At 47.0% G+C, this 24,426-nt stretch overlaps 2 protein-coding genes across 5 annotated transcripts in view; one reads left to right on the plus strand and one right to left on the minus strand.

Annotated features, from left to right (window-relative positions):
* The first annotated feature begins 421 nt into the window (after positions 1-421).
* On the plus strand, positions 422-2,630 carry tmem242 (transmembrane protein 242). The gene is made up of 4 exons (XM_029002034.1): positions 422-1,210; positions 1,294-1,394; positions 1,901-2,038; positions 2,137-2,630. The coding sequence occupies exons 1-4, from the start codon at positions 1,144-1,146 to the stop codon at positions 2,278-2,280; spliced, it is 450 nt and encodes a 149-aa protein (XP_028857867.1). The 5' UTR covers positions 422-1,143; the 3' UTR covers positions 2,281-2,630.
* Positions 2,631-4,541: 1,911 nt separating this feature from the next.
* Positions 4,542-24,426, minus strand: part of arid1b (AT-rich interactive domain 1B) — a 50,369-nt gene continuing 30,484 nt past the window's right edge. The window contains exons 6-22 of one of the 4 annotated variants that reach the window (XM_029002583.1): positions 23,964-24,053; positions 21,844-22,020; positions 19,801-20,140; positions 19,486-19,632; positions 18,724-18,851; positions 18,209-18,306; positions 16,164-16,304; positions 14,487-14,696; positions 14,117-14,336; positions 10,454-10,592; positions 10,128-10,294; positions 9,642-9,774; positions 9,373-9,492; positions 8,832-8,910; positions 7,791-8,580; positions 7,181-7,311; positions 4,542-7,040 (exon numbers count right to left, since the gene is read on the minus strand). In XM_029002583.1, the coding sequence (XP_028858416.1) occupies positions 5,349-7,040; positions 7,181-7,311; positions 7,791-8,580; positions 8,832-8,910; positions 9,373-9,492; positions 9,642-9,774; positions 10,128-10,294; positions 10,454-10,592; positions 14,117-14,336; positions 14,487-14,696; positions 16,164-16,304; positions 18,209-18,306; positions 18,724-18,851; positions 19,486-19,632; positions 19,801-20,140; positions 21,844-22,020; positions 23,964-24,053 (4,802 nt within the window). In that variant the 3' untranslated portion in view covers positions 4,542-5,348. The remainder of the gene's footprint in view (positions 7,041-7,180; positions 7,312-7,790; positions 8,581-8,831; positions 8,911-9,372; positions 9,493-9,641; positions 9,775-10,127; positions 10,295-10,453; positions 10,593-14,116; positions 14,337-14,486; positions 14,697-16,163; positions 16,305-18,208; positions 18,307-18,723; positions 18,852-19,485; positions 19,633-19,800; positions 20,141-21,843; positions 22,021-23,963; positions 24,054-24,426) is intronic. The other 3 variants (XM_029002584.1, XM_029002586.1, XM_029002585.1) reach the window with 3 other exon arrangements.

Genomic DNA, 24,426 nt, shown 5'->3' on the forward strand with positions numbered 1-24,426 from the left:
TTCGCCCGTCCTTCGAGCGTTCTTTTGAATCCCCCTTCAGTCTTGGGTGTTAAATGTATTTAAATTCCCATGCAAAAAAAATGCACGTTGTTATTAAATATATCGTCCATCGAGTGCTGTCTTCTCAGTAATGATTCTAAGCCTCCATTGAAGATTTGATAGGTGTCTTCCCGTGTTACTCCCCCGAAATAAAGCGTGGACCCGGCCAGAATAAATGTGCTTTTTCAGGACCCGGTCGTAAGTCTTGCACTGGTGCACGGAGCCGCTCGCGTTTATTCACCAGACGCGAAAGTCGATTTATACGCGGTTACGACAGCGGCCAGCCCGCCGCCACAGCGGGCATCAGCGGCCAGTCAGAGTGACGTGATGGTGGGCGGCGCGCACAGGATCACGGGAATTGTAGTGAATTCGGGTTGCCAGTTGTGGGAATACAACCCCCCAAAAAACAAACAAATAAAAAACGAAGCACCATGGTGTGTTCCACGATTCCTCTGTTATATAATCTAAGACAGAGGTCTAAAATGTCTCAGCATCCGATAGGATAATACCGGCAACTGCTGTACTCTCGCTAAATTAAAAACCTTGCATAGTACAGACCGTAAAACATAAACCTGATGTTTATGTTAGGTCATGTTAGGTTGAGAGAATAAATGCAATCTGACCTTTTGCAGAGAAGATTGTTTTCAATATAACATCCTTAAATATAGTGAAACTGTTTGTTGAGATTGACTCAGAAACAATCAGGACAATTTAGCATATTTTAAAACAATTTGGCAACCCGAGTCAAGAATGTGACCTTCTGCAAAAAAACATTGTTTTCAACATAAAAAAATGACATTTAATATTCTTAATATATAGTGAAACTGCTTGTTGAGATTGACTCAGAAACAATTTAGAACAATTTCTTATATATTAAGACAAATTGGCAACCCGAGTCATGAATTGTACCGGGCCAGAATAAACGTCAGTGGGGATTTAGACGCTAAAACACCAACCATAATAAAACAACAACAACAATAATAATAGTTATTAATAGTATATGAAATAAGAGGGTTTGTATATTTTATAAAGCGCTTGCAGGAAGGGTGGCAGGCTGGACGCGTGTCGCCCGACGGAGCGTTTTGAAGGTGGAACCCGCGCAACATGGCGGCGCAGGAGGAGAACGGGTCCCTGGAAGACGTGCAGGAGGAGAAGATGAACGTTTTGAAAGGTGTGTGTGTGTGTTTTTTTTTTTTTTTATTTCTATTTAAATTCCGCGCACCGATTATTTACTGCGCTCTTTTACCGTCGCAGGCGGCGCTTTCCTGGCCGCCGCGGCGGGCGTAGGCATGCTGGCGGGATTCGGCGGCACTCTGGCGGCGGCCAAGAAACGCAGTCCGGAGTGGTTCAGCAAGGTGAGCGGGGTCGTGACCCTCCAGGGTCCCCAGGATCAGAGCGGTCCACCCAAATCCTGTAAATACGCACATGAAGGTTCAAACCCGTCCCTTCGTCGAATCAGCTGTTCAACCATCTCGGAGCGTTGGAAGAACGTGTTTTAACTCGGGACTTGCGTGGATTTGGTGGTAGTGGACTAGTGGGTAACACGAGCCGACCTGGATCTTAATCAAATCGGGGACACTGAAGCGGCCAAGTGGTTGTGAAATTAAAGTCTTAATCCCAGTTTCTCTCTCCCACTTTTCAGGATCTCTTTTTTTTTTTCCTGCTGTTTTATATATGATTGTTTAGATGGTTTACAAGGAGCTCTCTTAACACTCATTTTGTGACGTTTAATGGGCCAGAATTGCACCATGTGTGTTGACCGACGTGTTCCTGTGCTTCAGCGCTCGGTTTTCCTGCTCCGGTCCGGCCTGTACGGGCTCCGTCCATGAAATAAAGGCTGACCACTTTTCCCTGCTGCCAGGGTGTGGCGGGCACGGCGGCCGTCCCTGAGAGCGGAGCGTCACTGGCACTGCGGGCGCTTGGATGGGGGTCTCTCTACGCCTGGTGTGGAGTGGGTCTCGTCGGTTTCGCCGCGTGGAAGGCGATGGGCGTCCACAGTGTGAGTACCACGACTCGTCCTGGGTCATGGGTCGTAATTACGGCCGCTGTAAAATCGAAAGAGCGAAGTGACTAACGGTGTCCATTTTGCCCGCACAGTTGGCCGAATTCAGACAAAGGATGCAGTCGTTTTTCCCCGCCATCCCAAGAGGCGAGGAGCATCGAGGCAACACCGAAACCCCTGACTGGGACTCCATCTTCAAGGTCAAGGAAGCTCATGGTCCAGGGAAACCCGTGGACTAGAGCCAGGCACCGCTTACCTTGAGAGACTTACGGTTTCAGCAGAAGGATCGCCTTCGCCAGCAAATGCTACTGTCCTCCGTGATCTGGAGGACGTGTGCTAGTGGAGGGACGTTACCACCATCACGTTGTGGAGTTCGGGACTTGACTGTGGCCAAGCATTTCTGCTGCATCGTTCTTGTCCTTTTTAAGTGGGTCAGATCATTTCCATGGAAGAAAAAAAATTACCTGCTGCTCAATATGGAGTCAGATGGTATCATTATATAACATCCCTTCTAATCCACAGGTGAGAATGTACAGGTGTGGGCGTGGCATTTTACAATAAAAGCACTGGCTGCTTAGTGAAACTTCAATGGTTTGTGTTTTGTACAAGTGAAGTGACGGTCACATGTGATGCACAGCACACATTGAAATGTCCTCTACATTTAATCCATCACCCTGAGTGAGTAGTGGGCAGCCATGACAGGTGAGCAGCCATGACCGGCGTCCGGGGAGCAGTGTGTGGGGACGGTGCTTTGCTCAGTGGCACCTTGGCAGATCTGGATTTGAACCAGCAACCTTCTGATTATGGGGCCGCTTCTTTAACTGCTAGGCCACCACTGCCCCAAAGACCATTAAAGCAGAATGTGCTGAAACACAGTACGTGCCAGTACATAAAGCTTCATTTCAGTCTCGCATCATTATGCAGCTTTCACATGTACTCTAAGACACTGGTTCCTCGAAGTTTGGACGGAGGTGTAAAGTCCTATAACCCACGTCCATAAATTAATCTTTCTGCTGCAGTTTGGTTTCTCTGAGATACTATACTGCACCCCGGACCAACTTGGATTGATATGACGTTAACCATTTGTCTTACATCAAATAGTCCATGTCAATAAATAATTTTCCCTATTATATTTTTTAAGAATTACAATACAGACATGTGATTCAATGTGGTTTTTATTTTCATGACCATTTACGTTGGTAGATTCTCACTGAAGGCATCAAAACTATGAATGAACACATGTGGAGTTATGTACTTAACAAAAAAAAGGTGAAATAACTGAAAACATGTTTTATCTTCTAGTTTCTTTGCTCTGATTACTGCTTTGCACACTCTTGGCATTCTCTCGATGAGCTTCAAGAGGTCGTCACCTGAAATGGTTTTCCAACAGTCTTGAAGGAGTTCCCAGAGGTGTTTAGCACTTGTTGGCCCCTTTGCCTTCACTCTGCGGTCCAGCTCACCCCAAACCATCTCGACTGGGTTCAGGTCCGGTGACTGTGGAGGTCAGGTCTCCACTTTTTGTTAAGTACATAACTCCACATGTGTTCATTCATAGTTTTGATGCCTTCAGTGAGAATCTACCAACGTAAATGGTCATGAAGATAAAGAAAACACATTGGATGAGAAGGTGTGTCCAAACTTTTGGCCTGTACTGTATATTGGCTGCTAGTAATGCAGTCATATTAGCAATATATTATCACCTCTTGCTTGTATGGCAGTGTAAAGACTAGATTGATCTGAGGTACGCTTGGGTGAGAAATTGCTTATTGTAATAAGTAAAAACAAGGCTGTGACTGTTCCCTTACATCAGGATTCTTCCGACTCTGGAAAAGTGGACCTGAAGGGCTATGACACAAAATAAAATGTCAAGTCCAATACGAATAAAGGAGCTGATCTGAACACGAATCATGAAACAAACACAAAAGAGTCAAAAACGTTTGTCACAGTGCTCAACCAGATTTCATGTACATTTACTTAACGTGGAACATGTAGTATAAAGACTTTATACTGAATAAACAATGTCATCAAATCAAATGGAGAAAAGTTTACATAGAGACTTTACATTTGTGGGAAATTGCATTTTTGACGTCATTCTGTCGAGGCTTTGAACCTAAAAAAGTCTGAAGTCCGTGCAGACAGCATGTCGGGCGGACTTTTAAAGTCTCGTCTCGCTAAAAACAAATGGCCCTTCTGAGGGGACGCGTACCCCCTCTCCCCAACGTCTGTTACACACACGCAGCTGCGTAACGGAACGCACGGCAACGTCTATACACAATCAGGACGCGACCTCGGCCTGAGTAGAATAACTAAATATTCATCGTCAAATGATCAATAGTAATAATCAGTATAATCGACTGCCATCACGTTGTATAATACCACAACTGTTGAGAAAGAAAAAAAAAAAAAAAAAGGCCCCACTTAATGATCAACTCGTATTTACACGAGGGGCCTGTGGTGTAGGATGGAGCGGAAAAGGACGGGGGAGGATGTGGAGAGACGGTTTTGTTGTTTTTTTTTTTTTTTTTTTTACTTTTTTGAAACGACTTTGCTTGGCTGTTTCTGCAGTCATGCTTGTATGGAAGCAAGTCAGTTTTTTTTTATTTAGGTACGAACACAAATCCATCTTCACCATTATACTGTTGTGGTTATGCAGTACAATACTGGTGGTTAATAATGAATATTGCCTGTGGTTAAAAAAAAAACAAAACAAAACTAAACAAAATCATAATAAAGAGATAAAGGGAAAAAAAAAAAAAAATTCACATTTGGTTACCTCCCCTCCAGCAAGCCAGCTAAATTCTATTGCACAACGCGGTTTTTCCTTAGAACTGGATACGAGCACATCTTGAGCAGAATAATTTTTTTTTGTCCCCTCTTTATCTTAAAACACATGGCAAGAGAGGTCCTATCTACAACGTCACAATTTAAATTAATGTGCACCCCCCCCCCCCAAAAAAGGCCCCAAAAAAACAGCCACAAAGAATTTTAAAACATTTAAAAGAGCCAAATACCCTCAAATACTATGAGACCTATCAACAGATACCAACTTTGGTTAAAACAGAACCAAACCCTTAAAAAAAAGAAAAGAAAGAAAGAATAGAAAACAATTAACACCAAGTATTAAATATCTGTATTAAAATTAGTTTAAAAATCCCAAATGAAATCTGTGGGTGGGGCTGAAGAGCTATATATATTCTCTATATATTTATTTGTATGTAAAAACTTTTTTTTTTTTAAATAAAAATATAATACCACCGATTCTGAACCGGCGCTTGAGGAAGCGGGCCAGTCCGAGGCCGCCGGGCCGTCACGAGCGGCCAAGCTTGAAGAGTACTTCGCACATGATGGCCGCCACGCCCAAGTTCAGCACCGACGAGAGCGAGATGTCAAGCAGCCGACTCTCATACAGAACAAAATCGGCCCGGTTCTCCTCCACCTGGGCCAGGGCCAGCAGGGCTTTGGCAGCGCGGCACATCATGTTGATGCTTGGGGGCTCAGGGTGCGGCGGGGGTCCGGCGTGCAGCAGGTTGTGAGGGCTCTGCTGGTACTGCGCCATGGCAACGCTGTCCTCCAGGAAGCCGACGAGCGCGCCCACGCTGCCCTTCTGCAGCGCCACGGCACGGGCGGCGGTGCTGTCCCCCTGCGCCAGGTTGGACAGCACGGCCACGGCCATCTCCCGGCACACCTGGCTGCGCCGCTCGCTGATGTGGCGGACCAGCGTGCCGTACAGCCGCTCCTGCCGGCTAAAGGGGGGCGTGGCCAAGAGCAGGTCCACGTTGGAGTCCTGGATGCTCAGCTTGCAGAGGCACTCCAGCGCCAGCCGCTGCGGCGTCAGCGAGGACGAGAAGCCCCCCGCCGTGCAGAAGGGGTCCTGGGCCTCGGCCGACGGGCACACCATCCAGTGGAGCAGCCCGTCCAGGATGGGCAGGCAGACGCTCTCGGGGTAGAGCGAGAGGTCCAGCTGGCCAGCGATGTTGGCCAAGGTGACCAGCGTGTTCTCGCGAAGTGCCGACAGGCAGTCCCACCACCACTCGTCCTTGCTGCAGGCCAGGCTGCGCTCCTCCTCCCGCTGGTAGGTGGGGGGCGTCCTCTTCCTCGCGGGGTGCAGGTGGTGCAGGAGGACCAGCTTGCCCAGGACGAGCACCAGACCGGCGTGCCGCGACATGTCGCTATCGTTGCCGGGCACGAAGGAGAGGCCGCGGACTATGTTGGAGATGCAGACGCAGCGTCGGGCCAGCTCGTCCTGCCAGGGTTCGGCGGTGGACAGGGGAGTCTCGTCCCAGGACCGCGGTTCGTCCTCCAGCAACGTGATGTTCCCGGGATTTGGCCGATCGCGAAACAGGAACGCCCGGCCCCCGTCGGCCTCCGAGAGAGAACCCGGCCTCGAGCACAGCATGTCGTCCACCGTGGCGGTCACGCTCTTCTCCTCCCCTTTTTCGAAAGACTCCTCCCTTGCTTTCGCAAGCTCCGCCTCCAGCGCTTCCTGCTTACTCTTCCGGGCCGGTGGCGGTTCGGGGACGGGCTCAGCTAGCGAGGGAGGTTTATACTCCGAGGTTTGAGGCCGCTGTTCGAAATAGGTCTGGATGTGTGCGGTGGAGTCGCCTCCTCCAGCTTTCCAGTGCAGGAGGCCACTGGTGAACTCGGTGGAATCCTCCACCAGGTCTGCCTCCTTCTCCCTCTCCTCCACCTTCAGTGGGAGCCGGTCGTACTTGCTAACTTGCTTGGTGAGGGGGTCATGCTTGCATCTGGCCTCGCTGTCCTCTTTCGCAATTCGGGCTTCCTCTGCCGAACTGCCAGAAGTCTTCTTCTCATCCTGCTCCTGTGCTTCTGACTGATTCCCTGGCTCTGGGCTTGACGCTTCGTCCTGCGTAAGGTCTGGTAGTGGCCCCAGGAGAGTCTTCTGGCCGTCTGTGCCAACCTCGTACTCCTCAAGGATCCCAAAGATCTCAATGAGGCATCTTCTGAAGTACTCGACTACCAACTCCAAAAAGCCAGGCAACTGACAGGGGGAAAAATAAAAAAGAGACAAGAAATAAAGTTTGTTCAACCATTCTTCTAACCTCTGGGTCCCCAGCGGTCATGGTCCTGAGGTTTACTTGAATTAAATCATAAATGGTAAACTGTACAGGGCTGCCTCACCTGAGACAGCGTGAAGGACGTCACAGTGCTGTCATCATACAGTAGAATATTGATGGTGTCCAGAGCCCAGGTGCTCTCTGCCAGTAGCCCAGACTTCAGTGACATCATCACACGCCACGCCTCTGGGGTACCTGCACAGAAGTGGACCACAGGTCAGAAATCAGGAGCTCCTAGGAATGCAATTATAGGAACTAGCCTTCTGCAGCCAGCTGAAGCGATATTTTAAAGTGTTTTGTGCAACGGGTCATACTGCCCAACAGTAATCAGAGCACAACATGATTCAGAACCAGATGTTTTAAAATTGACAGCCATCACAGCATTTAGTAGTTTAAATCCTACCCTGAAAAGCCGGGATTCCTAGAACTATTGGTGTGAACATGCCAAAAGGGGATAGCTTGCACCAACAGTTTTAGGAACTGCGAACTAAGGGCTGTGCTCATGCTACAATACGGATCTGAATGTTCAAAACATGAACTTTAAAATGTAGTTGTTGCCCCTTTGTAACGAATTCTGGAAAGGATTTGGAAAGTCATCAACATGGTTGAGTTGTACAAATGATGTATAGCAGTGCTCATTAATTATATATTTTAATTTATTTTTGAAATCTTACCAATGTCCTTAGAGGTAATCCTGCGTCGGGGCTTCAGCATGGGCTGGGTGGCTTCCACTGATCCCAGGGGGTAATTACTTTCTCTGTGAATGGAAGGCAGCGTCTGCCCAGGAAGACCTCCGCTCTGAGAACCTGGCATGGCCCCTGGTCCCCCAGGCTTGGGCATCTTCATGGAGGCCATGAAATGGGCCTTGTTAGGAGACATGGAGCCGCTCATGGGACGTGGGAAGGGTGCAGGACTGGGTGCCCGGGATATGTGGTTGGGCATGGAAGGCGGAGACTGGTAGGAAGATTGGGTTTGCCGGCTGGGCATGGGGGCCATTGGGCTGGATGAAGAGGAAGATGAAGGTGGTGGGAATGGCGACTGACGCTGGCCTGCATGACCTGGCCAAAGGCCTTCCTGATTTGCCCGACCCTCCGATTCATCGTTGCGACCCATGCCAGGGTACACCGGCCCCTGGCCATGCCTGCTGGGGTACGGGTAGCCCATATCAGTCCTGGGATGCCACATGTTGCCCTGGGGTCCCCCGGTGGAGGTGGATGAGGAAGATGGCGCCCCACTCATCATGCCATGCTGAGGAGCCCCCTGGCCCCCAGGAGTCATGCGGTCACCCCGACCATAGGGATAAGGGAGGGGTCCCTGGATGGGTCTACGGTCTGGCCCCATGTAGCCTGGCCCATATTGGCCATACATGTCTGGCTGCTGACCACTGTAGGGCATGCTGTAGGCCTCAGATTCATGCCGTTTTGCTGAAGGTCCATACATCCCCTCACCTGCTCGCTTGTAGCCCTGTAGACACATGAAGAAGGCCAATTCCAACCAATTATATACAATCATATTAATTACATAAAAATATAAGTTACATGAAAATATTTTGAGGTTAAAACAAAACCATATATATATGTGTGTGTGTGTGTGTGTGTGTGTGTGTGTGTGTGTGTGTGTAACATTAATGCACTGCACATAGAAAATTTAAATAAATCTACCAGCCGCATTTAAACTGCTATGAATGTATAAAAAAAGGAAGGTCCCCGGCTGACCTGCTGCTGTTGGTACATTCCATGGCCACTGTATGACATGCCATGAGGGTACTGCTGCCCATAACCATCATATCCATGTCTGAAGAAAGTGGGGTGAGGGAAAAAACTTAATCAAACAACTCTTACACACAAGCAAACTTGAGGAACATGTAGCAATTCCTGTCTAACTTGCCACAGGAAACACAGTTGGCTGAAATTATTCTCATAGAACATCACACAGTTTTATGCTCACTTTACTTCACCCAGCGAAACCGTCTGATTTACACGACATGGACTTCCCGTCTATCATACCTACCCCCCCTCCTTGCTGTATGGTTTGCTGCTTGTAAATTTGTTTCTGTGATTGGAGTTTAAAGGAGTTTTGTGTGTTCGTAAATTTGTTTTATGAAATGTTCATTTGTTTTGTACTAATCCACTGTATTTTTTTTTTCTGTGATAGTCATTGTGATACACAGCACAGCACACCACGAAATGTGTCCTCTGCTTTTAACCATCACCCTTGGTGAGCAGTGTGCAGCCATGACTTTTTTTTTTTTTTTACCTCTGATGAGAGGGATATCTGTTGGCTGAGTACATGTTGGGATCACTACTGGGAGGAACCATGTTGTTCTGGTTTCCAGGGGATGCCATTCCTCCTTCTGGCCCCATAACGTGGTCTGGTCTGATTCACAAGAAGAACAGGTTCAAATTTGAAATGCTGAGTGTTTTTTTACACAAGACGTGCATATGTCTTTAACATTATTACATGTATAAATGCACAAACCAGCTCTTTCTGTGCTTATGGTAGATTTCAACTACAGACTGGCTCACCTCCTCTCAAACCCAGGGCCATAGGGGTACTGTGGACGCGGACCCATCCCCATTCCACCAGTCGGACCACGTGGATACATGTCCTGCATGCCACCACTAGACATCTGGCCTGACATGAAAGCCTCACTGCCACCTAGTTAAAACATATGATTTATTAATATTTTAGTTAAATGTGGCTCGCCTATCAGTGCATGAAGCGAAATCTATTTGAAGATCTGTAGATCTTGACAGAGTGCAGACACTAGAGGGCACTCTCATCACATTAAACAGAGGCTGCACTGGCAGCACTCTGGCAAAAAGACAAAAACGAGGTTCTCTCCAGCATTCAGCTTGCCAGAAAACCACAGATGTTTCATAGTGGTCAGGATACAGTACATACAGTGGTGTGAGTCTGAACACACACACACACACACACACACACACACCCCATACAACGGCACTGGTTTACTACTAGTGTGTCATTTTAAGGTGAGAATGGAGACTCACCTTTTCTGGGACCACCATATGGGTCCTTGGCATCAAACTGCATTCGCATTGGGGTGTCGCTGCCACCCCCTGGCGCATAGGGGGCGCCAGGAAGCACCGGGCCACGCTTCTGGAAGGCTGGATCGCTGCCCTCTGAGAATGGGTCCTGTACACTGACCCCACTGTTTCTGCCACAAGAATCACAATACATGAGCTCAGACATCACTTCACATTGACACAGACTATATTAATGTAAATATTGAAATAAAAAAAAAATAAAAAAAACATTCTTATTGTCCATTTAAAATAGTGATGGCCTAAAAGGATGAGAGGAAAGAAATTCATACCTGCCACTTTGCTGTGGGGTCATTGGGCCGTGGGGGGTGGAGGCAGGTGTGGGGGGCTTCAGGTCCCCTGGCATCTCTGTCATTGAGCTGCTGCCTGTGGACTGGGGAGTCTGAGGGCCCTGGAGAGAGCTGGAGTTAGCTGAAGAAGAAGCAGAGTGAGAAGCCCACACGTGAAACGCGCATTCCGAACAAAACTCCTGCTGAATAAAAACGGAAACTTTGGAAAAGCACCGTAAAAAAAGAACACAGTGTAACACCGCGAACAGGGTGATCGAATATTCGCTGCAAGACCAGTGAAATCGTTCATTACTCCGTTCTTCCAGCGCCATGCACTCAGCAGTGTCATTATTCAAAAAGGTGAGGGACACATTCCTGTGCTCCAGCGCATTACGGATGCTCCGCATGCATTATTAATCAGTGCTTTGCAACAGCAACGAAATACCAATCACGATGAGAGAGAAAAGGTGTGTGTGTGTGTCTATTAAAGACTTATTATATACAGACTTTATAAACCATAAAAATTGGCCCACCATCAACATTTTGGTAAGAAAGCATCAGAAATACTTAAATGCAAGTGACTGGTTGTATAAACTAACATATCCTGTAAGTGTAATTTGATGAATGTGAAAGTTTCATCAACTCTCACAGCAGCACAGACTTACAGAGAACTTGAGTCCAAACCTGTTCCAGCATACAGTACATACACCTATTCTTATTTCCCGGTTTGGCCGAAAACTCACCATCCTTCAAATGTGTGTGTACACACAGCTATTTTGCCTCATGTCAAAAATAAATTAAATGTATAAATGACTCATTCACGATCGAAAATATTCCACACCCCAGCCAAAACATAATCGCCAGAGGCTAGCCTTCGTTCCGCCTCCTCAGCATCCATTTTCGCATCTTTCTTGCACTCATCATAATGCATCACCTGACTGCTCATTTACCACGTAAGCCCAAGGCCGGCTTGAGCCCATGTAAAATGAAAGAAATTAGACCCGGACCTTCAGCTCTAGATCTTCAGGTCTAGGCCAAGCAATGTGTTAGAATGATAAAATATAAAAAATAAATAAATAAATAAAAAACATGTTGAAGCGCAGCATCTCTGTCGGCACGAAAGGAAATAAGGACACACATTATAAAACACATAAAAATCTGTCCGTTTTTTTTTTTTTAAATAATTTCTAAAATGAATGAATTAATGGGCCTTTTTTATTATTAAACTTACATTCGTATTGAAATTGATTCTTTTCATTTACTTTGATAAACGGTGGCCATAAAATTCCACTAATGTAATTCATGCCAATAAAGCAGGCCACTTTATATCAACTCTCTGAGCTCTTGCCAGACCCAACTCCACAAGCACACGACGCAGAGAGGGGGGGTATGGGTAGACAGCCTAGTCCAACCTCTTGCAATTACAGCCGATGAACTCAAGTAACCGTGGTCTCATATTCACAGAGAGAGAGAGAGAGAGAGAGAGAGAGACCGGGAAAAAAAAATGCCGCCTCACTGGTCGGCGGCATGAAAGGAGGTCAGGCTGAGGTCACTTTTGTTTATATCCCACAGTCCTCCCCCATTAATCTCCTCCCTGGGATTTCCCTCCTGCTGCCTGACAGCTTTCTCTCTCTCTCTATGACATCATCAGCCATTAGCCCGAGGGGGTGGGGGGCGGGGATTCCCTCAGCTGGCCGCTTGACAGCACACACCCCACCCTCACCCCTACACACACACACACACACACAGTCCCCCTCCGCCTCCTCCCACCCGTCTCTCCTTCTCAGAGCGCAGCACAATCACCTGTCAGATATTTATAGTCTCTCTTGTGCACAGCGAGTACTCAATGTGAGAACGGAGCCCAGATGAATTGTGGGATACAGGTGGCGAGCAGAGCATCAGACGACACAAAACTACACCTCCACCACATGGAGCGTTCAGTTACACACTGTTTACAACCCGTGGGAGAACAGCAGACACCAATCACACAGCAACCATATGTTACCAATACACTTATTGCTCAGCATTCAACCTGATTCAATCCACTGCAGAATACTTTCAAGTGCAGGGGTCTTGACTAACCTTTTGATGGAATCACATTCAAAAACTCAGGTTCAATTTTTCTTTTTCTTTTTAAACTGCTGACCATATAGGCAAAATTGACTTGTAACTTAGATTAACAATCTGTTCAATATAAACTTATTTATTTTGAAGCACTTAAAGTGCTTCACTGAGCTGAAATTAAAAAGAAGATAAATGAAATAAAAGATCAACTAAATTAAAAAGTGCCCTAAGGGCTTGAACTTGACCGCCTCGGCCTGATGACCTGTTTGCTGCTGCCTGTTGCTGAAAGGCAGAGGGGAGAGGCAACACTGGGCCAGCACATTTATCGGTGGTTGTAATGGGTTTTATTGATGCTTTTTCTGTGTTTCATTTCCATCATTTTACTCTGGTTCGGGCGGTAAATAAGCGGTCAGGTGAGTGTTTCAATAAGAGCAAAAATGTATGCTGAGGCGGTGACACGGACTGTAGCCTCTCATGATTACATTCTGGTTGCACTGTCAACGAAAGTCTGAGGTGTCTGACGTGGGGTTGTTTAACATCATAAAAAATGATGTTAAACAAATGTATAAAAGACTTTTTATGGGGGCAGATGACTGTGTTAAATGTCAACGTCAAGCTTTTAAAAAGCTGTACGTGTTCAGCTTGGGCTTAACTTTTAAGGCCTGATTAAAGCTCTAATCCGTGGCTACATCTGACTTACCTCCCTGTCTGATTGCAGCATGCAGCCCTTCACGATCTCTGACGTGGACCTAACATGTGTTGCTCAACCATTTTTTCCGGCTTGTCTAAAGTTCAGTTTTAGTGTCTAGTCTTTGCATCAAACTGTCATTTTAGTCTTAATCACGCCCATACTCATTTAGTCCAGTCCACAGAATTATCCATGAATATTTAAGTCTAGTTGTAGTCAACGAGAACACATGACATTTAAGTCTAATTTGAATTATTTTAAGTAATGCAATTCTATTTAACCCAGTCAATATAGTACAACCACTTGACAACAACAGACATAAACATTTGGTTTTAGTCAAAACCATTTCATAATTAAAACAAGGTTACCTTATTATTATGTTACCCTATAGACTCAAGAAAACACTTCAGACATCCATTTCAGACATGATTTCTTCCATGTTTTTCAACCACAGATTCTGTTTTCTTTTCCACTCCGTTGTAAAGTGCATCCAAAGATCACTTCGTCCTTTTCTACCATCCATCTGTTCACCCATCAGATGTGTCTAATTAAGGTCGTGGTTGCTTATTGCGACTGTGACGTCATCTGTGCAACTGGATGGGAGATACAGTTAACAGAAACCACGACATAATAAAGCGATTAAACGAGAGGAAATAACTTACAGAGTCAGAAATTCTTAAAAGCATTGCAGAAATATAACTAAAATAATTTTGAGGTCTTATAATTATGTAATACATAGTTTATACAGCATCTGCATGTGATTACAGCCTGAAATGGCATTCTTCAACTTTTTGAGAACTGAATGAAAGACTTTATATTGAAATTGTTATATACAGATGTTTAATATAGAACTTTTATATAGACTCAGGCAGTGGGGTGGTTTGGTTGTTGGTATGGAGCTTTTCTCAACTCACCAGGGGACAGTGGCTCGATCTTTGCCTGCTGCTGCTGCTGCTTCTTCTTGGCGTCGCCCATGATGAAGGCTTCAGGTGGGGGTTCTTCTCCGCGCTCCACCTTGCACTCGTAGGCAAACAGATACTGGATGTACTGCTTCTTCAGAGAGCTGGCCGAGCTGCTGGAGGTGCCCACGTTCAAGTGAGTGGATAGTTCACGCCACTTCTTATTCTTATTCACCTGAGAGAGGAGAGTGACAAGGCCTTACATCACTACAATTACCAGCATGTTGCCAAATAAGAAAATAAATCAGTTAAAATGAAATGTCCAAGGTCAAATCCAGTCGGGATTCTGGTCATATGTTTATTGGTTCATATTGGAAAAACTCACCATAGCCAGGCCTCCAATCTCACGCACACACAGGTAGAGCCTGAAAAGGTCAAGAGGCTTCTTGCCCACGGCGGGCAGGTTGGGTACGGGTGTGGCCCGCTCATCCATGAAGGACAGGTAGCGGTCCACCCACATCCTCCTCTCCGGCTCTGCCCCCAGCTCGTACAGACGAGTTATCTTCTCATTGGTCATGGTGGACGAGCTATTTTTCTGCACAGGGTAACGGGAAAAAGCAAGGGATAGGAAAGCAGAAACGAAACAAGAGCAAAAGTGAAAAATGAAATAGGTGAGGCTGATGATCTATGGAAGGTGGGCAAAACAGAGCCCTGATCCTAAAACCAGACATTGAGCAATAACACAACATGAACAGACAAACACCAAAACAGAAATGCAGTCATGTTTCCTCCTACATCCACCTAAAATACACTACAAGAAACAGAAGGCACTAGGGCTGGACAATATAAAACTATATTTACATTTGTGGCATTTTTCAGACGCCCATTTCCAGAGGGACTTATAATCAGTAGTTACAGGGACAGTCCCCCTGGAGACACTCAGGGTTAAGTGTCTCCCTCAGGAACACAATGGAACTAAGTGGGGTTTGAACCTATGACTTTGTGGTCTTTCTGGTTCATAGGCGAGTGTCTTACCCACAAGGCGTCTACCACCCTACTAACAATATATCTTGTTAATTATTAATATTATGCTAATTGATATTATTGTTTATTACATATCATGATATCAACCAAACTGGTTAAAGAGTCTAATCACAGGTGCAGCACTACTCAGCAGCTAGAAAACCAGCTAGACTCTGCACCTCGGCACTCTCACCCTTCTTTTTACCATCAACTCCTTTAAAGTGGTCAATACAGCTATCTAGTATTCCCAACTCTCCTGTTTCACACACACACACACACACACACACACACATAGATATAACTTTTTGGTTTTCTTCGATACAGAGTTAGGTCCCTGTCGTTGAACATGGCCCAGTGGAAATACTTATTTACACCTTGTATGCCACTTTTTTTTTTTTTTTAGTCACATAGTGAATACGTAAATGTGAAACTGTTGACAATACTGCCCAGCCCTGCCAAATAATAATGGAAGTTTCTCCCTGCAGCTACATTAACTCGTGGTGAAGAGAGAAGCTTCCGGAGGGGCGCACATTCCATGCACATGCCAGATGCCACCAAATTACAGTCAGCAAAGAACATTTCCACTCAAACATGAAGAGGGGTTTCATGAGGGAGGCATAAGTGTGAACAAAATTCAGGCATGAGCCCAACGCAGGGCCTTGCGAGACACTGACTTTCTCATTAAAAACAAGAATTGGGTAGAATGGAGTCACGAGAGCGGACTTGGATGGAGACGCGATTGATTTTAAGATTCTGCACCATGCTGAGACTCCGAGAACCGGGGGCTGTTATAACAAGGACACATCTCCTGCACATCCAATTCAGGGTGTCTTAATGAGAAAGCCTCAAACCAAACACCCCCAACCCCCAACCCATCGGTAATGAAGACACATCAAACAGTAACACTCACACAGAAGCACGACTGAGCTACGACACACACAGCTACACACCAAAACACTACTTCAGAGTGGAGGGAAAGAAATAAACAGAAGGGGGAAGAGCGACGAAGAGAGAAGAGAAAAGTGCATGTGGCACTTACAGGGCTGGTGGGGTTCTTGGGCCAGGCGGGGCTGCTAATGCTATCGCTGTCATCCCCGTGATACGAGGACAGACTAGCTGGGCTGGGGGACAGCGGGGAGGGGGTGGGGGGCTGGGACAGAGGCTGGGAGCCGTAGCTGTCCTGTGGCGGAGAACATGACAGACACACACACACGTTGGCATGAATAATCGCACGTTCGCACAAGCCAGTTGAACACACGCACGGCCCACATGGTGAGATGTGTGGCGTCAAGAGGAGTTTTAGAATCTCTTTAGTCTTTATCATCTCGCTTTCTCTCTCTTTCACACACTCACACTATCCTCCAATTCCTCCATTCAGCACCCTGCTGCCTCTGTGGTGTGTGTGTGTTTGTAAGTGTACAAACAAGCAGCTGCTCCATTAGCTACAAGTCTAGTGTCAAACAGGGTGATATTGTGGTTATTTGATCAGGTTCTGCACTAATAATGCAATAATTGATCAGAAAGTAGTGGTTCGATTAGAGTGAATTAAAGTGTAATAAATCGGTCTTTGCAAAAGTCACTTGTTTACTAGCCAGGGGCAGTGGTGGCCTAGCAGTTAAGGAAGCGGCCCCGTAATCAGAAGGTTGCCGGTTCGAATCCCGAGGTGCCACTGAGCAAAGCACCGTCCCCACACACTGCTCCCCGGGCGCCTGTCATGGCTGCCCACTGCTCACTCAGGGTGATGGGTTAAATGCAGAGGACAAATTTCACTGTGTGCACCGTGTGCTGTGCTGCTGTGTATCACAAGTGACAATCACTTCACATTTTTTAAAGGGAGCACAATGGGAAATTAACCAGGCCTCACAGGCAACATGAACATAAGCTTCGGATTAATGAACCATTTCTGTCTTCATTTGACTCTTTATGGTTTCGTTAAAAAGGTGATATCTGTATCTGAGTTAATTGTACATACCACAGCCAGTCTCTCCTGACGGCAACACTGATTACTTGCTATGGAAGTGAAAAATCAGCAGGACTTACAGAAGGCAAAACACGTCATGTACGCGAGCCGAGCTGCGTACCAGCATGCACTTGCCGCGGCACAAAGCCAGACAGGAGACTTGAGATTCCCAGAGCGGGAGATTAGGGAGTTTCCGTCGAAGCTCTGGCACAAGAACACGCGGCCAGAGCCACACTGTCACTGCCGCGTGCAGTTGCCATGACAGTGGAAAGCACAAGGAACCAACTGCAAGGGAGATCATTAAATGACACCCGTACTTAAAGAAACAAAAAATATATATATAAACATAAAAAGGAGACACAAGGCTTTTCTTTGGAGTTCTCTCAACTGTCACAAATCGGCAACGTGTTCAGATCAGGCACTTTGCCGCCGTGCCGTAAGAGCAGAAACTCCACTGATGCAGAAAGGAAAAAAGTTAACTTCACCGGCGTCTGTCAAAACATGGGTACGAGGCGGCAAGAGCACAGGCGTGAAAACCTATCCAAAAGACCCACAATTAAATAAAAAAGAAGGATAAAAAAAATAATAACAATACTAAACAATAGCAAACAAAATAAAAGAACTGAAAGGGTGTCGGGAGAGTGGTAACAAGCTGTAAGACGGGGTTATTTCCGTACGTCTAGCGGCATCGTCACACAAAGTGGCAGAGAGGTAATGAGCAGCTACCTGAGCCAGTAACACAACCCCACCTCACTGCACCTCACCTCACCTACGCCCTGTTTCTATCAGCTTCTTCCTGTCTTTACTTCAAGTAACTGGTCCGGGAGGGTCCGAAGTTGATGTAGGGGGTGGTAACCGAGCCTTGAGGCAGCGTACGACATTAGGGAGCTTTGGTTACGGGCAGCTCGAAGTGAGCGTTGGGTGGGAAGGGGGAAGCAGGCTTTATCCACAAGCAGTGGGCATCTGGAGCTGTCGGCAGTTCTCAGCGCATGCTTCGGGACATGCCTGCCGGCCCTCGAGCAATCAGAGAGAAAGGAAGGAGTGCGTACGAAGGAAAGCAGAGAGAGAAAGAGAGAGGTTGTGGCGTGTACGCCTGCGAGGAGTAGACCGAGTCGGTCGCGTACCTTTTGTTTGGAAGGCTCGACTGCACCCTCCTCTTTGTTATCGGCTCTCTGTTTGACGTCGGATGGCATGCCGCCATCGTTTGCAACAGGCCCGGGACCTGGAAAGAGACGGCTTTAGACCTGCATTCCTCTGTATGTTCCCCGATTTGGAGAAAGCAAAAAGAAATAAAAAAAATCTTAGGAGACATATGAAAACCATCAAACTCTTGAGTGAGGGAACAACAGCCTAAATAACCTAGGATAAACCCCTGTGTATAAGCTAGTAGCAGTAGGCGCTAGACTCCATCTTCTGCATCATTCTTTAAATACTAAATTTAGTGATGAAATACTATTAGAAATCATTTAAGTAAGAACAGTATATGGACAAAGGGATTAGGAGCAAACATTTAGAGTCTTTTAGGATCACAGATTGTTCTGTAATAGGTTGAATCCTTCACATACAGAGGAAACCCCTCAGCTAAATGAATGTGAGGAAGAAAACATTTCCAAAAAAAATGTATTTTAAAGACTCTTACCTGTTGGTGGCGTGCTGTATGGTAGCCCTTGTGGCGTCATCCTGTCCGAGTTGCCGATTGGAGGCTGGCTGTATGGCGTGCCAGGACCCACTGCTCCCACTGGGGGCATACCAGGGAAATTGCCTGGCCTTCAGAGTGAAAGAGGAAAAAGTGCATTTTGTTACTCAATAAATGTGCGACAGCTGCTCGATTACCAGACCTGTCCCTGTACAGAAGATCCGAAGGTACGAAAGCAGAAAGAAGCGCTCTGCTAAACAAGCTGCCTCCCTGCTAAAAATACAATTATACACATTTGTGGTTTTACAATGCATTTAATGCACAAACTGACTCGCTACAGGAATTTGCCTTTTGGCCTTGCTGACATTTCACTCCAATGTATAGAGCAGGACCATTCTGCGCACTTTCTATCTTGGAACTCATCATGGACAACAAGCGGTGCTAGAAGAAGAGCCAGCCTAATTAAGGCACAGAGAAGAAGGTAAACAGGCCAAGAACCTGCGCGGATCATGTACAGTAAGTACGGCGCTTGGTTATATCAGCAGGGTGAACGGACATCCTGCCTGACACACACTAAGGAGTCTCCCGCCCCTTTCCTCCCCACATGGAGTAAAGCAGCAGCTGGAATGGCAGAATTGCAGGAGGGAAACGGGGGCGGAGCATGCGAGAGACGGCCCGGTGGTTAGCGGCATGTCAACGTTAAGGCACGCAGGGTGAGTAGCGGCTGACAGCAGCTGGAGAGCAGGCTTCCTCCCCCGCACCTACCCGTACTGCTCAGCCTGCGGCATCATGGGCAGTGGGTGTGGCTGGGCCCCATAGTGGGGGTGATGGGGGTGTAAGTGCTGCTGGTGAGTCGGCCGCCCCCCTGGCCCGGGCTGGCCAGGGTAGACTGGGGACCGGGAGTAGGGAGGCCTGGAGTAGGACGGGGGGGTTACAGAATAAAGAACACAAACGAGGAGAGGAGCAAACATTCCTCGCAGAGAGTTTCAAATACGCAACGCGTTGAAGAAGCTCTCCAAGAGGAAGGTTAGTCCTGTCTGGCGTCATGTGACTTGCTGAGATATAAGGCCTGATTCTCACCTGACTTGTCCCACAGTAGGTGTGGCCTGCATACCCATAGGTCCCGCCTCATGAGGTTTGCGGCCAACGGTGGGCAGTGGCGGGCCCATCCCAAGACCTGCGGACTGGGGCATGTTGGGAGAGGTGGGTGCCATGTTGTTGGCACCTCCAGAGAAGGGCCGCCCACCCGTTGATTGTCCAGGTCCTCGGCCGGCCGGCATGGATCCACATGGCTGTCCGGGGCCCTGCCCGTGCATAGGGCTACTGGCGTTCATGCCTAAACTGTTGCCCATTCCAGGTCCAGGCCCACTGTAGTTGGCACTAGGAGCCCCTCCATAGGTGGGTGGCCTGGGATAGTTTCCTAAAATAAAAACAGAATAACAAGATTTATTTTTGACAAAAAGTATGTGTTCATCAGCAACTAACTACTGTTACGCTACTGCTATGAAGCTGTTCTGGAATTAAACGACCTGCAAAATGAATTCTAAAAAAATTGTTTGGATTCTGGAACTGATGGTTCCGGTCCTGTTCTGTTTTGAATTTTTGTCTTCTTTATTTGAACCGTAGCCTCAACGCCAGCTGTGAAAATGTGTGTGTAGACTTAATGTCCTCTGGGAAAAGGGTGTCATTGTCTTATTTCAAATGCCTTATTTTATCCGTAGAGTGGGAGACATGCAAAGACTTGGGAAAATGCTAGATCCACCAGCTTCCCTCCTTAATTGCTACTCAATACAACTAACATTATCCTGGGACAGGATCTCTGGTAGATAATCACACTGCTGCTTTTAGACTTCTTAATGAAGTGTTTGTGTTTTTTTTCCGGTGACCCACCAGACATCCAAGTCACCATCTCCACACAAAGAACTAGTCACGTTTAAGTATTGGGACCAGAATTTAGAGAACATTTAGGTCGCTTTCCCTTTTATGGTTTCAGTTCTAACCTAGTAGTTGGGATGTGGAAGGTTGTGCCAAAGCTCCTCCAACGTCCCCAAAAGGTGCCAGTTACTTCGCCCTTTTTCCACAGCAAAAAAAAAGAACGAACAAAAAGACTCGCTGGCACGGTTTTGATGTCATCCTGCAGCTCCAAAAATACATGAACCGGGTCGAGGCGGTGTGGCTGCTCTCCCTGGGGTTACTCCCAGCGATCCTTCCTAACAAGCTCCTTCACCGTGAGGAGGATGAGGGTGGTTGGGGGGTGTGGCAGTGGGGGGTGGCTGGCAGAACTAGGCTGGGCCCTCGAGCGCTGTCAATTACACGAAAACCCGGCGCCTGTGTCAGTCTGCTCAGGAGAGGCTGTCCCAGAGCTGGCCTAATCCTCCCATTCGCCCCGGGGGTGGGGGGGTGGGGGGTGAGGTGAAGATGACTTGCAGGGGTGACACTAATCTGGGAGACGTGATCCCTTGAAACCTCCCGCTTCACTCACCCAAAGCCGCTAACCAAATATGGACAAGCTCCTCCATCTCCCAAGATTCAGTGGGGCAGCTTGAGTGTGCAGAACCCAGCATGGAGAAAGTGTGTGCTTATTATGTGTACTATAGTATCACAGTTTCCATTCTGCTTAAACAACTTTACAGTCCTTTGGCAGAGAGTTAAATAAACAGCCAATCAGCAACTTTGCTGCTCTAACTGTGTGTCACTGTGTCAGGTGTATTTCTGTCACAGGCAGCATTAATCGGAGGGGGAAAGAGCTTCCGAGGGCCAAGCATCATGGAATTGTGCAGCTGCAACCCTTTATTTAGCAGACAAGAGACAAATTACTGAGGAGAACAAGCAGGACACCAACACACACACACACATACATCATGACCTGTGCAAGGGATCTGTTTTTGTTAAATCAGCAGTCAATGTCTGAAAATTAGCACCACCTCCAAAATCAGCAAATGTCATAATAACACTCAGGTACAACCCAGCTGAAGCCAAAGGCAGATGTAGCCCTTGATCATTAACCTTGGACACAAAAAAGCAGAGGATGGCAAAGAAGAGCTGGCTCATGGGTTTAAAAAAAAAACACAAGTCAAATGACATCCCAAGAGGCTACTCATGTATACTGCACGTATACTGTACCTGAGGGGCCATACTGCCCACTCTGAGGTCCATACGAAGGCCCTCCCTGGTGTGGGTATGGGCCCATGCTATGGTGCATGAGGCTCCCAGGAGATGGGTGAGGAGACATGGGGGGTCCAGGCTGCTGAGGGCCAAACTGAGGGCCCGGAGCGTTCCGCTGCATGCTGGGTGCAAATCCTTCAGACACAAAAAGTTGGAATTATGCAGAGAAAACGAAAGAAAAGTACAGAAAAGAACAAAATGATGGGAATCGAACACTGTGATAATGACAGCGATTTTCTGCAAAATAAAAAAACTGTCAGGAAATGGAGCCCTAATACTGGGGGTTAATTTTTCCAGTATGTGTGGCACTCAGAAATGACATGGTTCCTCCCACTCGCTTTCAAAACATTCAGACGTTATTATGCAAATTCACACTGACATTTAAACCAGGCAAGCAAATGGCCCAGCTCAAGGCAAAGGCTTCCAATACATTATGAGCAGAAACTTTTTCTACCAATTGCACAGATTAAATGGGTTCTGAAAAAGAAGGAAATGAAAAGCAGTCATTTTGTATACTATACAGAAATTAATTGGAGAATCTACAGTATAGTCCAACAAATGGTGATTTCAGTTGGATCTGAAATGAAAGTGAAGGATTAATTGTCACATGTGACAACACAGCACAGCACCCAGTCCACATCCTGTGGAAGAGTGTGTGGCACGGTACCTCAATAGGACCCCAGTGGCACCACGGCCCGAACCGCCAAGGTGCCACTAAGCAAAGCACCGTCCCCACACACACTGCTCCCTGGGCGCCTGTCATGACTGCCCACTGCTCACCGGGTGTGGTGGTTAAAAGCAGAGGACACACTTTGTTGTGTACACCGTGTGCTGTGCTGCAGTGTTTCACAATGCTCATCACTTCACTTTCACTTCTGCCTTTATGGACTCAATTTTACAAATATAACGTATTTCTGCAAATTAAACGCTCAGGGACTGTTGGGTTGAGTGAAAGCTCCCAGTCACAAAACAAAGGAGCGAGTGTGAGAGAAGTCCCACCACGTAAACTGATCGGCACTGACAAAATGCTGTTGTCTATAGAAGTTGCTGGGCGGCTTCAAAAGGTAGGCGTTTGTGTTGATTGGCTGAGCATGATAGCGGGAGTGCGTGAGTTGGTGAGTAATGGGAATGGCAGGGTTGCCAGGTTGGAGGAGGACACGTACCATTTCTGGCAGCAGCCTAAGAAAACAAAGCTCTGCCGCCAGGACAACGATTTAAAAGCAATCGAAGGCATGCTTCTGCGAGAAGGAAAAAGGTCAAAATGGGGGCGGGGAGTCAAGATTTGCCCAAAGGCCTGGCCGTGACTTTACAAAAATCCGCTTTGTAAGCGGAGCCAAGGCTGCAACGGTTTCCTAGTTACCACCACAGTCAGAGAAGAAGTCCAAGCAAATATTTATTGGTGGACATCAGCAAAAGTCCTTCATGTTCAGCAGACAAATTAATCTATTCCAAAAAAAAAGAAGAAAAAAAAAAGAGAGGCCTTGAAGCAGATGCCTTGAACCCAAGCACATTAGTGGAGCATGGCCGACAATGTTAGACTCTAAATCAATGAGCCAGCGGGCCTGGCTGCTTTTGTGGGCATTTTTTTTGTGTGTGTAGCGGCTTTGAGTGAAGGCTTTATTATGTGGACTAAGAGTGCTGGAAGCAGGGCCATCAGAAAAAAGCAAGGAGGAACACGAATGGCATCATTCACCACTGTGGAAAAGCCCCTCGGCCAGATGGCGAGTGGCATGGATGGCGAGGGGCTGAGCCAATAGCCAGCTTGCGCCAATGCTCAGGGGAAGAAAAACAGGTGGTCATGCGTCACCTAAATGAGACCATTCATCTGCAGAGGCAGTGGAAAACACAGACTTAAGTAGACTGAAGTGGGCAGGCACACACACACACACACACACACACACAGACAGAAAGAAAGAAAGAAAAAAAAGAACACACTATGGACCAATTAAGTCAAGTGATATTAAGGTCTGTCTTATTCAGCATACTAAATGGAAATGGATGGCTCTTTGGGGTTAAGTAATGGTGAGTAATGACTGCATTGGTGTGTGTGTGTGTGTGTGTGTGTGTACTAAACTCACCTCTCTCCTGAGACATGGGTGACTGGCTGAGTGTGGAATGGGAGCCCACATCTGACACATTCCCTGGGGTCTGTGGAGCCATTTGAGCGCCTGTGAATAAACACAAAAACATGCCAAAAAATACTTAATTCAGTTACTTTACCAGCATCAGTGGGTTAACTAGTCAGAAGAAACCCCACAGCATTCTAGAAGAAGTCCTCGTCGGCATTTAACGAGTCTTTCACACTGGTGTGTGTGTGTGTGTGTGTGTGTGTGTGTGTTACTCTCCAGCCACACGGCAGAGATCACACGTTGATGCTGCTCTGGCCTGGGAGCTAATAGCTCCCGTTTCTCCCAGTAGGGGTTAAACACTGGCGCTGGCAGACGGGCAAATGATCTCCCATCGACCTCGTTATCGACAACCAGAGCAGCACGAAGAAAGAAAAACTGCAGTTTCAGCTGATTAACACAAGAAATACGGAGG

This window comes from Denticeps clupeoides, chromosome 14, assembly GCF_900700375.1.
Source record: "Denticeps clupeoides chromosome 14, fDenClu1.1, whole genome shotgun sequence".
Lineage (NCBI taxonomy): Eukaryota > Metazoa > Chordata > Actinopteri > Clupeiformes > Denticipitidae > Denticeps > Denticeps clupeoides.